The sequence below is a fragment of the Fistularia commersonii genome, chromosome 18 (genome assembly GCF_037954325.1).
Source record: "Fistularia commersonii isolate RoL2024-O1a breed Wild chromosome 18, RoL_Fcom_v1.0, whole genome shotgun sequence".
Taxonomy (NCBI): Eukaryota; Metazoa; Chordata; class Actinopteri; order Syngnathiformes; family Fistulariidae; genus Fistularia; species Fistularia commersonii.
The window spans coordinates 16548545-16564773 of NC_141301.1; the positions used below are offsets into that span (position 1 = coordinate 16548545).

General features: G+C 59.3%; 1 protein-coding gene across 3 annotated transcripts; it reads left to right on the forward strand.

Annotated features, from left to right (window-relative positions):
• Nucleotides 1-29: 29 nt before the first annotated feature.
• LOC147224603 (bridge-like lipid transfer protein family member 2) lies at nt 30-16090 on the forward strand. 3 transcript variants are annotated; one of them, XM_086164452.1, is made up of 40 exons: nt 30-397; nt 794-971; nt 1091-1217; nt 2058-2107; nt 2595-2736; nt 2823-2941; nt 3019-3079; nt 3153-3351; nt 4028-4151; nt 4233-4357; nt 4433-4500; nt 4595-4731; nt 4908-5062; nt 5370-5563; nt 5925-6222; nt 6298-6503; nt 6592-7642; nt 7738-7929; nt 8026-8228; nt 8339-8457; nt 8618-8841; nt 8954-9144; nt 9276-9375; nt 9471-9670; nt 9759-10056; nt 10248-10405; nt 10495-10701; nt 11049-11148; nt 11297-11479; nt 11645-11766; nt 11864-12019; nt 12586-12707; nt 12784-12964; nt 13156-13242; nt 13572-13682; nt 13758-13893; nt 14088-14209; nt 14282-14383; nt 14863-14997; nt 15070-16090. In XM_086164452.1, the coding sequence occupies exons 2-40, from the start codon at nt 901-903 to the stop codon at nt 15253-15255; spliced, it is 6762 nt and encodes a 2253-aa protein (XP_086020578.1). In that variant the 5' UTR covers nt 30-397; nt 794-900; the 3' UTR covers nt 15256-16090. The 3 variants fall into 3 exon arrangements, with proteins under 3 accessions (XP_086020578.1, XP_086020581.1, XP_086020579.1); XM_086164455.1 differs by having other exon boundaries at nt 4944-5062; XM_086164453.1 differs by having other exon boundaries at nt 30-971.
• Nucleotides 16091-16229: the final 139 nt, after the last annotated feature.

Sequence of the window (16229 nt, forward strand, 5' to 3'; positions counted from 1 at the left end):
CGGGGCCCCGGCTCCCGGTCCCATAGTTGCGTTGTGTTGTGTTGTGTTGTACTGTAGGAGGGCCGGTACTGAGACGTCTGCACTTAGTGGACATTACCGGTAAAATGTCGATGGTCTTCCGGATGTTGTCACCAGTCCTGGACGGAAACCTCACGTCTGCCGCACTTTAAATACACACGGCGCACACGTAGCCGTGCGTCCGGGTTCCATCCCGGTGTCAGCCCGGTTCCATCCCGGTGCCAGCGCGGTTCCAGCCCGGTGCCAGCCCGCGCTCCGGAAGCAGCGCCGCCCAGCAGGGGCGGGACGACGGAGGGAGTGTTTCCCCAGCGGCCGGCCAGGACTGCTCTTCACGGAGGGACGCGATGCTCCGACCCCGCGCCGCTGGCACCGTGTCCGGGTAGGTGTCCACCGTGGGGTCCGGGGGGCCGCGAGGGGTCCGGAAGCCTCCGCCTGTCAGCGCTGTTACCTCCAGTTAGCATTAGCTCCCCGCGATGCTAACCCGGACTTTCCTCCGGTTTGTGGATGACGCGGCGGCAAGTGGCTTAACTATTTCATGTGTGGTTCGTTCGGGTCGACCTTCCAACCCCGTCGAGACAGTTTAAACCGTCTTTTCTCACACAAAAGCCCCCCCGCTGCTCGGCACGGCGTGTCTGTCCGCCCGCCGTTTCAGCTGCAATCACAACTGTAGTTAGTTAGCTGTTAGCCGCGCATGCTAGCCGACGCCCCCGCTGAAAAGCCAAGTTTTTCTCCGGGTCGCGGAGAAGCGCATTTAATGACCGTCCTCTCCGCTCAGACTCGGTGCTTTGGACGCACGCCGGCGCTCGGCTCGCTGACTCCGAGCGGGGAGCACCTGTCCGGGAGGTGTGCCTGGCCGAACCTGCCTCCCATGCCCCGGACACCATGCCGCTCCTCCTGGCCTCCCTCGTCCTCGTCCCGCTGCTCGGCCTGCTGCTGCTCGGGGTCGTGTTCAGGTAAGAGCCGGGGAGCCGGCGCTCCCCACGCCGCGGTCACCCCCGGAACCGTGCGGGACGAGCGGCCGCGGACCTCGCCGGAGCGGCGCCTGAACACCCGCAGGTGTGTCCTCCCTCAGGTGGCTGGTCTGCACCCTGGCCGTGAGACACTTCCAGAGCGCCCTCAACGCAGAGCTGAAGATCGGGTCCGTGGGGCTCTTCTCCGTCCGGGGGCTGAGCGTCCACTTCCAGCCCCAGAACACCCTGGTAAGACACGCGTCCGCCCAGCACCGGCCATCGGTCCACCGGTTCACTGGTCCATCAGTCCATCGATCCATCGGTCCACCGGTCCACCGGTCCCGGCTCCTGCGTCCGTCCATCCGAGGATCACACTTCTGGTGCATCCAAACAAACCTCCCCTGACCCGTAAAGGTCTTCTGTCCCACCAAAACAGACGTTTGAATACTATGAGGGCCGTTTGGAAGATGAAGGCACCGTCCAGTGTTATTCGAAAAACATTTGAAGCCGACCCGCTCTTCTCTCTTTTCTCCGGCCACAACTGGCCTGCAAAGAGAAAGAGACGGCTAAGGGGAAACTAGATTTACTCCAAACAAAGAGACGCCACCGGCCCGTTGACTGTAAACAGCGTTCCTGTTAGTCCGAGACTAAAGAGAAGAGTTACAACGGTCCGGACCGGTTCACTTGAAGTGGATCGTAAAATGCTCTGACATTGATGTGCGCATCAGATCACTCTCTCCAGTGGGCCCGGTGTCGGTCAGGCGGTCCTGTGAGTATCTCCTGGGCGGTCGGACCCGGGTGTTCCCGCTGACGTAATATAATTCAATGATATCCTCTATGAATCCCCGTGGGGAAATCCGTTTTCCGCAACGAGCCCGTCGTGGACGAACCATGAGCAGTAGGCATGCCGTCAACCGGCGCCAGGGGAGCAGTTGGGGGTTCAGGGTCTCGGCACTTTAGGGGGAGCTGGGAATCCAACCACAAGTGTTCAGTTCCAAAGACGATTGCTCGTCCTCCTGCACCCACGCCTCTGGAGCCACAGGAGCCCAGGCTGAGGCACTTTTCATCTTGTGACTCTCTGTCTTGCAGGAAATTGACCGAATATGGGTCTCAAGTAAACTTCTCAACCCGGATTTACCGTAAGTGGTCATATCTTTGGTTTTACATGATATTCTAGCCAGACCTTCAAGTCCCTACAAATGAAAATGTCTTCAAATGGGGCACAATGTGGCTGTCGACATTGTGAGCTGGTGTTGGATGTGGCCGCGCTGAGCCCAGATTTCTGTTTGTGTCTTCGGCTCCCGAGCGATATAAGAATGCATTCAAAAGCGTCGGTTCTTGACGGTCCTTATTCAGTGCTACGTCTCGAGCCGGTTGCTCGGGGCCGCCCGTCCAGGGTTGCTAGGCGCTCTTTGACCTCGGTTCAGTTCAGGAGCGGTTTTACGAGGTCGTCGCTCTGGACCAAAGGGCTCCCGGTGTTTTCGTACGGTCCCGGGACTCTCGCGTTCTTGTTGGGATCTGACGTCTTTCCCTTTCCTCTGGTCTGATTGGCGTTTTGTGACAGGCCACTTTCCTGAACACCGGTGTACTTCAGGCGGTTGAATCCTTTTCTCATCATATTTTCAGACGCTATCTGGCGCTGTGCGTCGGGGAAACCAGAGTTCGGTTCGACTCGCAAGCGCCCCTGACATCTTTGGTGAGGAGCGGCCATGGAAAGAAGCCGGGGAAGATCTCCGTCAACCCCACCGCGCTCCGCTTTCTGTCTCAGGTACGCAGCCCTTGAATTGATCGTAGGCGACCTTAAATACCCTCCGCAGGCCATCTGTTGACCGCGTCTCTTCCCGTCCCGCGTAGCTGCTGTCGTTCCACATCAGCTCGGTGAACGTGACGGCGCTGAACGTGGCGCTGTCGGAGTCTCTGTGGCACATGACCATCGCAAGCGTGACTTTGTTGCTCAAACATCAGAGTAAAAGGTAAGTCCGTCCGCCACCTTCATCAGCAGACAGCTGAAGAAACCTGCGGCGCAGCGTGTGACCCGGCTGTCTCCTAGATTGGCCTGGGATTTCTCCGTGGGCCAGCTGAGCAGCAAAGTCCTCAAAAGCAGCCAGCTGGTGAGTTGGATGTGGTTTTCTCCCGCACGGAGCTTCGTACTTGAATGTAACAGCGGCCCGCTCCCCGCCGTAGGACATGTGTTTGGCTGAGGTGGCTTTGTACGCGTCGCTGTCCGGGGACGTGAGCCTGCCCGAGCTGAGGCCGGGCCGGCTCTCGCTGTGCGTGAGGACGCTCGCGGCCGAGCTGCACGAAGGTCTGTTCGTCAGCCAGCTCCTGCTGCCCGGGTCTCCCCCGAGGGACGTTCACCATGAACGCGGCGAGCCCGCTCGAGGTATACTTTTCAATCGATTCAGTCTTCAGTGCTTTCAAAAGCAGGGTCACTAAACGCCGCCCGGGCTGTTCTTCGGATGCTGACGCCGCACCAACCTCCTCGAAAACAAGGACAGATCACGCTGTACTCCTCTCCTCCACCGCCTTTTAGAAATATGCTCATGTTTCACAGTGATATGGAAAGCAGTGTGACTGACACAACGCAGCATTTAAATCTGACCTGTGTGTGTGTGTGTGTGTGTGTGTGTGTGTGTGTGTGTGTGTGTGTGTGTGTGTGTGTGTGTGTGTGTGTGTGTGTGTGTGTGTGTGTGTGTGTGTGTGTGTGTGTGTGTGTGTGTGTGTGTGTGTGTGTGTGTGTGTGCGTGTGTGCGTGTGTGCGTGTGTGTGTGCGTGTGCGTGTGTTTGTGTGAGACAAAATTACACACAAAGGAAGCGTGGTGTCGTATCTTAGATGCACAGACCCGGAAGCGCCGGCACAAGACTTTGAAATGTTCGTTGTCCACATCCTCCAGTCCTCTAGCCTCATGTACTCAGGAAACACATCAGTGTTGATATAAGATTTGAATTTTGAATGAGATGTGACTGTGTTGAAAGCATTTTCTTAATTCAAATCGATATTCTTTGAAATGCACAAAACCGATGTTCCTGGTTTGATGTGACTCGACTAATTCTCCCAGAGGGTGAAACCACTGAGTTCTTGAGGACCGAGGCTGTGGAGCACTTTCACCGGCTCATTCCGCACACGGTCGACGTGGAATTCGAGAACACCAACGTAACCTTGTCCCTGCAAAGCCAGAAAAGGTAAGCGGGCGGTTTGGGTCGAGCCTCGCCGACACGCAGCGTTCACGAGCGTTCACGAGCCTTTCCCCGTCCTCCCCGCAGACACCTGAATTGGACCCTGAAGTCTTTAAAGCTCAGCTATGGGCGTGACGCCGCGCAGCTCCCCCTTAGGAGCTTCACCCCGGAGCTGAGCTTCCCCCAGAGCAGCTTCGAGCTCCTTTTGGAGGGTAAGTCTGCAGGCCGGGGCCACGCCGAGCTGGATGGAGACAAACCTGGAGATAACGCCGCCTTCTTCTTGGCAGATGGACTCCTGCTGTCTCAGAGCAGACAAAGAATCCTCTGTGTCAACACCCTGAAGACGGCCCTGCAGGTGAGGACGCCCGCCGAGTGACGCCTTCCTGAAGCGGAGTTTAACTTTGCTTCGCTTTAATGGAGGCTTATTTGACTTGTGTCTCTGTACGCAGGTCACCTCCATTGACATTTCGGGGTCGTTCGTAGTCAACACCTGCATAATCCACTACCGTCACCAAGAGTTCTCCCACTGGCTCAATCTGTTTCCATGGAGACAAATCATCCACCGGAAAGCACCGCACAGAAAGAGGCAAGTATCACTGAGACTCAAAGAACCGTCCGGCGTCAGCATAAATAGACCGCGCCGCCTCCCGCCCGCCTTCCTCTGAGACCTCCTGACGATATCGGTAACCTCCTATTTTCTGTCTCCACCCGCGTCCTCATCCATCGCCCATCCTGTTTCCTCCATTGTCTCATTGTGGTTAGTTCATTAGATTTTGTGGCCGCCCTGCTTTTCCTCAGGCACCTTCCCCGCTTGGACGCCCCCGTGATGGTCAGCTCCTCCGTGTCCAACGTCAACGTGTCTGTGCAGCTGGGGGACACCACCCCCTTTGCGCTGGGCTTCCTCTCCGCCAGCGCAGGTGCTGACACGCACACTTGAAGTCGCTTCACGTGCACGCGTGACAGACAATTAGGGTTTTGTTGCTTTGCTCCCGCTCCTTGAATAGTTCCAACTAGTTCTCCAGGAGAGCTTTTCCCTCGTTTTGCCCGGGTCGCCTCCTTCGAACATGCCAGCCAGCCGAGATGAGATAAGATCCTGTTGTTCAGCTCGCTGACAAAGTTACACATTAACTTTTACTCTTTGTCGGAGCCGTGTGTTTTGTTCTCCGGGTAACCGGGCTCGGCTCGCCGTCTGTTTGTCGAAACGTTTTCCCGTCTCATCCTCAGAGCTGCAGCATCTTCTCGACATTAAAGTTGATAAAGAGAGCGCCGAGGGCCAGAATGTGCACCAGCGCGCCACGCTGGCCCTGGACAACTTCTGGTGGAGGGTGGGTCAGGGCTCCCACATCCAGCAGGCGCCCCACCCTCCCGGGAAGCACGTGTGGGGAGAAGCGCTCATCTTGGACTCGGTTTGTCTTCAGGTCAGTAAACGCAGCACCGGGGACCATCAACACAACATCTCCCCGAACACATCCGAAGCTTCCGACCCATTTGTTTTTGAAGTAAGGCCGTAAATGGCGTTGACAGAAATCGTGCGTACCATGGACTCGGAATGCCGTGCGGTCAGGGAAGGGCCCGCTCATTAGATTAGCTGAACCCGCGGTCACGGCCATCAGAACTGGCCGCAGCCAACTCGGTAGACCGCGGGTTCACGCGGAACCGCTTTTCCGCGGTCGCGCCAAGCCACTCGTGCAAAACCGCTCCCGTTTAGCGCGCTAATCCGAGGCATGTTAACTTTCTGCCGTAATAATGCTCGGTGTGCGTTGCGTTTGGATTCCCCAGGGGAGTCTGAACCGTCCCCGCCTGGAGCTGGACGGCCAGTCCTCCAGTTTGAGCGTGGAGTCCAGGCTGAGGGGGCTGCAGGTGGAGCTCTCCGAGACCTGTGCGCTGTGTCTGTCTCGTCTGCTGGCTCTGATCGGCCGTCCAGAGGACGCCGGCTCGGCGCCGTCAGACGTCTCCCCGGTGCCTCCCCCCGAGGGTAGCGCTGTACACGCCGCCGCGCCGTCACCGCCGCACCTCCTCCTCAAACTGGACTGCTCTCTGGAGGATGTCGACGTGTTCGCCGTGTCTAATCTGGCGGGTACGATGAAAGTTAGCTTCTGTTTTTTCCTCCCTTGACATTCTCATCACACTCACACCCGTGTCTCCCTTGTAGGAGCGGTGTCTCTGCGCATGGACGCCGTCGGCGTCCTGGGTTCTGCAGAGAGTTCCAGGGTGTCTCTGCAGGGTGTGGCTTTGTCTGTGGTCAGGACACTCACGGAGAACATGGCGACGTGCCGCCGGGCCTCGGAAACGCCCGATCCCGTGCTCAAACTCACCTCCTTAGCCATCTGTTATCACGCGACCGCCCGAACTTTACAGGTAACGCCGTCTGTTGCGGTCCTCCGGACTGTTAGAACCCGACGGAGCCGAGCATTTCAGGGTTTCACGCGCTCGATGTTCCACCCAGGTTCAGTGTGACGAGGAGCTCTGGGTCGAGTGGACGCCCCCGGACCACATGGCCTTGTACCAGCACGTCAGCGAGGCCCGGTGTTGTTGGCGAATGCTCTGTGGAGAGCGAGAAGAGGACGGCGGAGAGGAAGCTGCCGAGGAGAAAGCCGTTCCGGTCCAGAGCAGAGGGCCGAGCGTGCACGTGCAGCTGAGCCGCAGCCGTTTGACGGCCCACGTCAGCGAGGAGAACTACATCTGCATCCACACGGAAGCTCTCTCCTTCTCCAAGCATGCCGGCTCCACGCACCTGCGTTCCCCCTCCCTGGTTCTCGACTTCGACGGCAACAGCATCGTCTCCTTTAAAAGTCTGGATGTGGAGACGCACGGCGAGCTGGCGGAAGTGCGGCCGCACCGGGACCATTTCCCTTTCCTCACCGCCGCCCACAACCGGGTCTGGGTCTTCACTTGCCCCTCGGTGGCACTGGAGTTCCCCTACCAGTACAACTTCTCCAACACCTTCGACATGGCCATCAGCGTGCAGAAGTGGTTGAAGAGTCTCCACGGTGCGTCGGCCCCGGCCGCCGCGGCCCGGCGCCTGCCTCCCGACCTGGTGTTCAAGATCAGCCAGTTCTCCTTCGTCTTCTTGGACGACGTCTTCGAGATCAAGCTCCGAGACAATTACGAGCTGATGAAGGACGAGAGCAAGGAAAGCGCCAAACGTTTGCAGCTGCTGGACAAGAAGGTGGCGGATCTGCGCAAGCAGCACGGAGAGCTCCTGCCGGCCAGGAAGATAGAAGAGCTGTACAGCTCGTTGGAGAAGAAGCACATCGAGATCTACATCCAGCGATCCCGCCGGCTCTACGCCAACACGCCCATGAGGAAGTCCCTGCTGACCTGGACCGTGTCGGACCTGGAGCTCGTCGTCCTCGCCGACCAAAGCCTTCACGGGCCCGAAAAAGTGAGAGAACAGCTACGTGACGTGGACGGCATCAGCCCTTTCCCCAGAGACGGGCTTCCTCTGGTGGTCCAGTGGTGCCGCGCCGTCAAGTTCAAACTGACTGCCTTTTTGGGTCAGTAAATGAAAAGCCACGCGTCTGGATTTTATGCACGAGGGAGGAACGTCGCTCATATTTTCAGCCGTCTCTCGCTTCTTGTCCTGTCCCAGTGAGAATCCGGGACTACCCTCGCTACCTGTTCGAGATCCGAGACTGGGACCTGTCGGGGCGTCTGATCGGGACGGAGCAGGACGGACAGGCGCGGGCCCGTCGCCGAGAGGCGGTCCCGCTGGGCCCGCCGTGGGGCGACGTTACCGTTCTCCGGAACACGCCCCCGCTCAAGTTCTACTACGACTTCAAGTGTGAGTTCGGGACCGGGCCCTCAGAACTTCGCCTACCGTTGTATTTCTTATTTGAGAAACCTGGTGTCGTGACCCCTTAATGTCCTCCCTGCACAGCTAACATTTGTCTGTACACCATCGTGTGGGGGCCGTGCTGGGACCCCGCCTGGACTCTGATCGGCCAGTCGGTGGACCTCTTAACAAAACCCACGGTTGACCCGTCCCCCCTGCTGGCCTGGTGGGACAAGAGTCGTCTCCTGCTGCACGGACGCTGGGTTATGGACATCGACCAGGCTAACCTTCACCAGCTAGCTACCGAGGTAAACCCGCGCATTCGGGATCGGCGAAGCGAAGCGTTGTTTTCCCCGCCGTCGGTCATGTCGTCGCTGCCATCTCCTTTGCGTGAGGTTAAAAACGCCTTTGCCCGCAGGACCCGTACAACACCACAGAAAACCTGCACTGGGAGTGGAATAAGCTGAACTTTGACTGGAACCCCGGGCAGTTTGTTTTCAAAGGAGACCTGAATGTAAACGTGCGAACGGCGTCCAAGTGAGTGGGGTGTGGCGGGGGGTGCGCGGGGGGCGTTCTTCGTCGCGTTAAAGCTCGGACGACGTCCGTCGGCATGCCTCCACGCGTGATCTAATCATCTTCTCACTGAATGCCCTGGGACTCGTGTTAACCTTTGGTAATGGCGGTGTCTCCGTATTAGGTACGACGATGTCTGTTTTTTACACCTGCCCAATTTGTGCATGACCCTTGACCTCCAGTGGCTTTGCCATGGAAACCCCCACGACCATCACGCCGTAATGCTCTGCTGTGCGGAGAACATGACGGACCTGACCTCGGCGCAGCCTCACGACTCCTACAGGGCTTTTCGCTCTGAGAATCTCAACCTTTCCATCACCATGGACCTCAACCAGAGCGGCGGCGCAGGTGGGTGTCGGAGGCAGGCCGCTCAACGCGGGACGACTTTATTCACAAAGGAAAAACACGGGCGGGGTTCAGGTGGCGACCTCAAACTCTATTTGATGGGTTTTCCTTTCAGAATTTTCCCAGCCCAGAGTCTTGCTGTACAGCAGCACCCTGCGCTGGATGCAGAATTTCTGGGCAACCTGGACAAGCGTATCCCGACCGATATGCAGAGGCAAGCTCTTCCATAGCCTCAGGCCGGTCCGCAAGAAGCTCGGTCAGCATTATAAGCAGATGTCCTACACGGCCGCCTTCCCGCAGCTCCAGGTGAGTGTCTCCCTGGGTTCCTCGCCGCTTCGAATGGAGCCGAACGCGCCCCTCGCCGTCGAGCTGGCCCTCGGCGATCGGTACCCGGCGGTCGAACTGAGTTTGCTCCGCACGCGTGGCTTGTCCTGCAGGTGCATTACTGGGCGTCCTTCGCCCAGCAGAGAGGCGTCCAGCTGGAGTGCAACAAAGGCAACGTGTTCACCCGGGGCGCTCAGAGACTCATCCCTCAGGGTACGGGCCGCCCGAGACTCCGGCAAACTCGTGGTCCGACCGATTCCTCGGGCTGCGGTTTCACGCGGTCGCCTTTGCGTTCCTTGTCGTCACAGCCGGCACCGTGATGAGGAGGCTGATCTCCGAGTGGAACGTGACCCAGATGGTCAGCGAGCTCTCCCAGGTGACGGTCCACCTGATGGCCTCCACCTGGGACGAGACGGCCGACCACCAGATCAACGCTCAGGTGAAGAAGACCCACCTGCTCAGCCTGTCGTCCCTCAGCTACCAGAGACAGAGCAACCGCATGGAGGAGGTACCGCTCGTGGCCGCCGGGCGCCGCGCCCGCCCTCCTCCCGTCGCCGCTCGTTCATTCACTCTGAATTTGTGAACGCCTTCGGCAGGAGGTGAACCCGAAGGACGAGACCAACGCCTCTTACACACACAAACTACGGCTGGTGGACCTGCGCGCCTCCTGGACCACCACCAACAGGAACATCGCCTTCGGCCTTTACGACGGCTATAAGAAGGCCTCCGTTCTGAAGAGGAACCTCTCCACCGAGGCCCTGAAAGGTCTGAGGATCGACCCCCAGCTGGAGGCCAAAAAGCTCAAGCGCTCCCCCTTGAACTATTCTCCCAGCGCCGCTCCGGCCGCGCCGGTCGCACCCACGTTAAGCCGAACAGAAAAAAGTCTGCACGAAGGTGAGCGTTCAGGCTCGGCGATAATCTTCGCTAATGCACGTAGGTTACCGGTCACCGGATATCTGACCGGGGGATACAGTCGGTGGAGCGAAAGGAAAAGTCGATGGCCTCTCGGTCCCAGAAGGGGAACCTGGTGGAAAATGTGCTTTGCATGTGTGAGCCCGGCTTCTCCGTCTCCTCTGCTCCTCCAGGAACCTCCATGCTTCAGAAACTCATCGAGGAGACGGACAGGTTCGTGGTCTTCTCCGAGGAGGACTCGGGTGTCAGCGACCAGCTGTGTGGAATCGCCGCGTGTCAGACGGACGACGTCTACCACCGCAACTGGTTTATCGAGTTGGTGAACTGCCAGGTGAGTCCGACGGCGGCGTTGGAGCGGTCGCGGTCGGTGGCCGAGGAGGCCCTCCGTCTGAGCCCCGGCCATCGGTCTGCTGCGTCCAGATGATGCTGCGCGGCACGGAGACGGCGGGCTGCGTGCTGGTGTCCGCGGCCAAGGCTCAGCTGCTGCAGTGCGAGCACCACCCCGCCTGGTACAATGACACCCTGAAGCAGAAGACCACCTGGACCTGCTTGCTGGACGGCATGCAATACTTTGCCACCATGGAGCCCAACCCGTCGGAGCAGGAGGACCGGCAGTTGTGGCTGGAGGTTGGTGGAGCTCCCGCCCGGCGGGACGAGCAGAAACCGCCTCTGAAGGACCGCGTTTAGGAAGAGTAGTTTAAATTTGCGTGCTCTTGCTACATGCCTGCTGGCCGTGCTTTTGTGCTTTAGTGGAACATTTGAGCGGAAATGATTCTACCTCGTCCTCCACTTATGTGCTCAGATTACCAGATCACTCTCGGGGGAAGGGCGGGAAGCGATAGATTACCGGAGAGCGGAGGGATGAGTAATGGCGGCGCACGTTTCCGGCGAAGCCGTTCAGGCCGAGCTGGAATCTGGCGACGTGAGCGCAGTGCGGTCCCTCGGTGTGACGCGAAGCCTTTCACTGTGTCAAGGTGAAAAACATCGAGGAGCACCGGCAGAGGAACCTGGACTCGGTGTTGGAGCTGATGGAGAGCGGCCAGGCCGTGGGAGGCATGGTTTGCACCACCACAGGTACGTCACACGGGACGCCCGCAGCCACCGATCCTGCCGGCGGCCCAGCTCGCCGCCTCCCGGCTCATCGTGTCCCACCTTCAGACCCGCCGCTTTATTTCGCTCTCGGCGTCCGTCTTGAACGGCGTCTGGTGCGGTGCCTTCTCAGACTGGAACCAGCCGGCCCAGGTGAACGAGGCCCAGCAGGTCCAGCGCATCATCTCCCGCTGCAGCTGCAGGATGCACTACATCAGCTACAGCCACGACATCAACCCGGAGCTGGCCACGCAGATCAAACCCCCGGAGCTGAGGAACAGCCACGAGAAGGAGGACCTGCTGAAGAAGCAGGCGGGTGCGTACGGCCGGCCGAAAGCATGCGGGGAGGAGCGCGCCGTTGAATGTGGTGAACCGCAACGCCTCCTCTGGATTCCTCCGAGTCGGGACCGGAGGTGCAAAACGGAGGGAGGCGTGAGCCGGCGACGCCCGGTGAATTGAGCCGCTGTCTGTTGGTTCCCAGGGGCCGTGGACACCTTCACCCTCATCCACCACGACCTGGAGATATCCACCAACCCCGTCCAGTACGCCATGATACTGGACATCGTCAACAACCTGCTGTTACACGTGGAGCCCCGACGCAAAGTACGTCCGTCCTCCCGGCCGCCCGCATCGCCGCCGCCGCCGCCGCTCCTCGACTTCGGTGTCATCCGTGTCTCTGCCGGCGGTGCCGTGTGTCCAGGAGCACAGCGAGAAGAAGCAGCGCGTTCGTTTCCAGCTGGAAATCTCCAGTAACCCCGAGGAGCAGCGCAGCAGCATCTTGCATCTCCAGGAGGCCGTCAGACAGCATCTCGCCCAGATTAGAAGGCTGGAAAAACAGATCTACTCCAACATTAGGGTGAGTCACGCGGCGCTGGACGGCTCCGGTCAGTCAGTCCTTTAAGCCTTAAATGTCAGAGCGGTCGTCTATTTTAAAACATAATGGAGGGTTCCTTCTCACTCCACAAGACCAGGACCAACCTGGAAAACACTTGACTTATTTACTGCAAAACAGAATGTCCTGGAAAGGGTTCTACTGCGCTGGAAAGTGATGTTGGATGTCCCGAATCACTCCTGAATCCTAAACCGGCACGAGCCGAAGGAACCGTCGCTTAACTTCTCCACCTCCGCACGGTGGGACACGTGATGCACGGAGGACGCTTTATTTGAGATCACGCAGAAGTAGCACCTTCGGCCGTGCAAAGCCGAGTCCTGGGTTTGTGCCGAGGACGTTCCCGTTCGGAAGCCGCCGCCGCCTGTCACGCCTCCGTCCTCCCGGTCGCTTCTCGCCGCAGGGGAGCGTGATCGTCGCAGAGAGCGGCGCTGAGACGTGGCCTTCAGCCGGACATGCGGCCTCGCGATGTGCTGACATGGGGAGCCGGTCATTGTGGGACTCCAGATGTGCGACGTTTCTCTTTCCTGCAGGCGCAGCCTGATGACCTGAGCTCCGATGAGATGATGGACATCAACATAAAACTGCAAAACCAGCTCAACCAGGAGAAGAACGACATGCAGATGAAGAGCGAGGAGCTCAACATCCTCATCAGGTCTCACGCTGAACCAAGAACCTCCGGCTCCCGAAGGCGGCGGACCTCGGCCTGACGCCTCCCCTCTGCCTTCCAGGTGCTTCAAGGATTTTCAGTTGCAGCGAGCCAACAAGCTGGAGCTGCGGAAACCGCCGGAAGATGTGAGCGTGGCGAGGAGGACGGAGATCTACTTCGCCCAGGCTCGCTGGTGTCTGACGGAAGAGGACGGCCAGCTCGGAATCGCCGAGCTGGAGCTGCAAAGATTCATGTACAGCAAGGTGAGTGCGGACCGGTGCGGACCGACCCCTCCTCCCGTCCGGAGGCGGAGAAGCATACGGGGTTTGGCAGGAGCTCCCAGGAAGGCGGGACACTCGCCCCCTTCCCGGGGTCCGCGGCTGAAAAACCCCAGGTATATTTCGTCGGGCGTCTCGGCCGACGTATTGAAAGGCCTTCCCTCTCCTCCTCCCAGCTGAACAAGTCTGACGACACAGCGGAGCATCTCCTGGAGCTGGGCTGGTTCACCATGAACAACCTGCTGCCCAATGCGGCATACAAGGCAAGAGAGGCTCTCGGCTCGTCCTTCATGATGGAAAAGACGACCGTGCACATTGATTTCATGAGCTTTGGCTTCACCTGGACGCCTTCGGTAGAGTAGTGGTGGTGTTGCAGTTCTGGCAGTCGTCCCTCAAACCTCTGCAAAGAGAAATGCGTGTGAGGGTCCATACTCTGTGTCTGTGGAGGCTGGCCGTCGCCGCGGCCGCCATGTGGAGTCAGTGACGCGTGGGTCTCGGCGCGGCGCTCCGGTGCTCCGGGGCTCCGGGGCCCTGATCCAGGTCTCACACGGGATCGGCCGAGGGTCAAACACGGCTTCCCTTCTCCTCACAGGTGGTGCTCCGTCCTCAGAGCGCCTGCCAGTCGGGAAGGCAGTTTGCGCTGCGAATCTTCAGCAAAGTGCGCCCCCCTGTGGGCGGGATATCTGTCAAGGAGCACTTTGAGGTGCCCGCCGCCGCCGCCGCTCTGCATTTCCTCCGTCAGCCAAGGGCTCTTCAGTCACGCTCATTTCCTCCCCAGGTGAACGTGGTGCCTCTCACTATCCAGCTGATGTACCAGTTCTTCAAGAGAATGATGGGTTTCTTTTTCCCTGGAAGAAACGTGGAGGAAGAGGAAGTCACTGATGAAGAAGACAAGTTCAGGCTGGTTACCACTGGTATGTTTCTCCACGCCGCAGGTGCCCTTGAATCGGCAGCCATGTGTTCTCCTGCTGGGGCTCAGAATCTTCTGCAGCCGATCATCTCTGAGGAGGCCGGGGCGGAGAGTCTTAACCAGCATGCTCCTGCTATGTCATCCACTCCTGTGTGTGTGTGTGTGTGTGTGTGTGTGTGTGTGTGTGTGTGTTTCCAGGTATTCCCGTCAAGCCCCGGCAGCCTGAGGACACCATGGGAGCGATGGGCCCCAGCAAGGGTGTTTCCCAGGGCCTGAACCGCAGCGCCGGGGTCAGGAGGTCCTTCAGGAAGCCCCCGGAGGTGTGATTGGTACCTCACTTCTCTCCTCGCTGCCGAGAAAACACCCCCGGCTTATCAGCTTTCTCCCCCCAGCACCCTGTTGATGACATCGATAAAATGAAGGAGAGGGCGGCCATGAACAACTCCTTCATCTACATCAAGATTCCCCAAGTGCCCCTCTGTGTCAGCTACAAGGTGGGTCCTTCTTGCCCCTCTGTCAGCTACATGGAGGTCCTTCTTGCCCCTCTGTCAGCTACATGGAGGTCCTTCTTGCCCCTCTGTCAGCTACATGGAGGTCCTTCCACAGCGTGGACTGAACGTTCTCACTTGAAGCGTTCTTCAGCTTTGCGTCCTGTTCTATCTGCATGGCACCTAGTTAAAGATGGTGCATTTAAGACACCGGTGGCTCCAGGCGGCGAGGAGCCGAGATCTCCTCTGCACTCACGGCATCTGTCTGCCTTAGATCAGAAATTCATTTCCTCTTTGCGAGTGCACCGTCAAACCTCCACACGGCAAAAACCCAGAGTAATAGGTGCGAGGACGATGCGGCGAGTGGGCGGAGCCTGCTATTCTGCGACACAAAGCATGCAGACTCCCGCTGTGACCCTTCAGACGGGAGGCTTCGCTCACCCGAGCGGCGCGGGGGATGTTTGGTTTGATTCTGCTGTCCCCAGGGCGAGAAGAGCAGCGTGGACTGGAAGGACCTGAACCTGGTTCTGCCGTGTCTAGAGTACCACAACAACACCTGGACGTGGCTGGACTTCGCCATGGCGGTGAAGAGAGACAGTCGGAAAGCGCTGGTGGCACAGGTACGCCTTCGGCTCGGCCCGGTAGCGCTTCTCCCGCCGCGACCCGTTCAAGCCGGCGTCTTCTCTGCTCAGATGATCAAGGAGAAGCTGCGTCTGAAGCCGGCCTCGGGCTCGGACCTGCGAGGGAAGGCGTCCGAAGGGAAGTCGGACAACAGCCTTCAGCAGCAGGAGGAGGACGAGAAGGCGCGCCTCCTCATCGGCCTGAGCACCGCCGACAAGAGCTCCGGCAAAAAGAGCATCTTCAGCCGCCGCAAGTGAACCTCGCCCACGTCCGGGGCGGCCGGACCTCCTCCTGCGGAGCGGCCGGCGGCCTCCACATCTCACGCCGACCTCGGCGTTCAGCGGGTCCATGTAGATCTCGCCGTCACCGCGAGGTGCCCGTGGGTCCTGTGGAGCCGGGGAGCTCCACGCCTTTCCCGTCTCTGGTTTGGAAGGCGCCGCCGTGACGTAAGAGTTGACGTTGGCCCGCTCCTGCGGGGAAGCTCTGGAAGCGCCGACGGAATCCACGCTGAGCCGCCGTGATTAAAAGTCCCGTTGCCGGTCGGCTCTCCGGCCGCCCGGGACTGGCCTCAAACCGTGGCGTCGGCGACCTGCGGGGCCGCGGGAGGCTCCGTGATCGACCCGGTGCCGGTGTCACCAAACCCTCCGGTGTTCGGCGTCCCGGCTCCGCGCGAACCTCTGCCCGTGAGCGTCCGTTCCCGCTGGCCCGGGAACCTTGAGCGCGGCGGGTCGGCCTCGTTTTCGCTCGAAAACGAGCTTCGGAGATCGGCGTCCGTCGGGTCAGCGGAGGTTCGAGGGCGGCGCCGCGGCTGCACGCCTGTCAGACAGGACGGCCCCTCCCACAGCCATCACCTGTTTTCTATATTCCTTTTTCCACGCTGCGATTGGCCGCGTCACCCGAGCCGCCGTCGGCTGGCGGCCAATCACACGGTCCATTTTGTATCCTTAACACTGAAGCACTTTTCTGCAAAGGCTCTTTTGATATTTTTGTAAAGAGTTGTCTTCCTGTTGAATTCAGCACAGATGCACCACTATTGTTTCTAACCGCTCGCCGTCTTCGTCTTTATCTGTCAATAAATCCTGTTCTCGCCCACCGCCGCCGTTTCTGCTTATTTTTCAACCTCTCAACCCGTGACGGCCGCGTCCCTTCCTCTGTACGCCCGTCTTGTTTGTATCTCGAGGCTGCAGTTCCTGGACGCCAGGAAGCGCCTCAGAGTCCCTCAGCTCTCTTG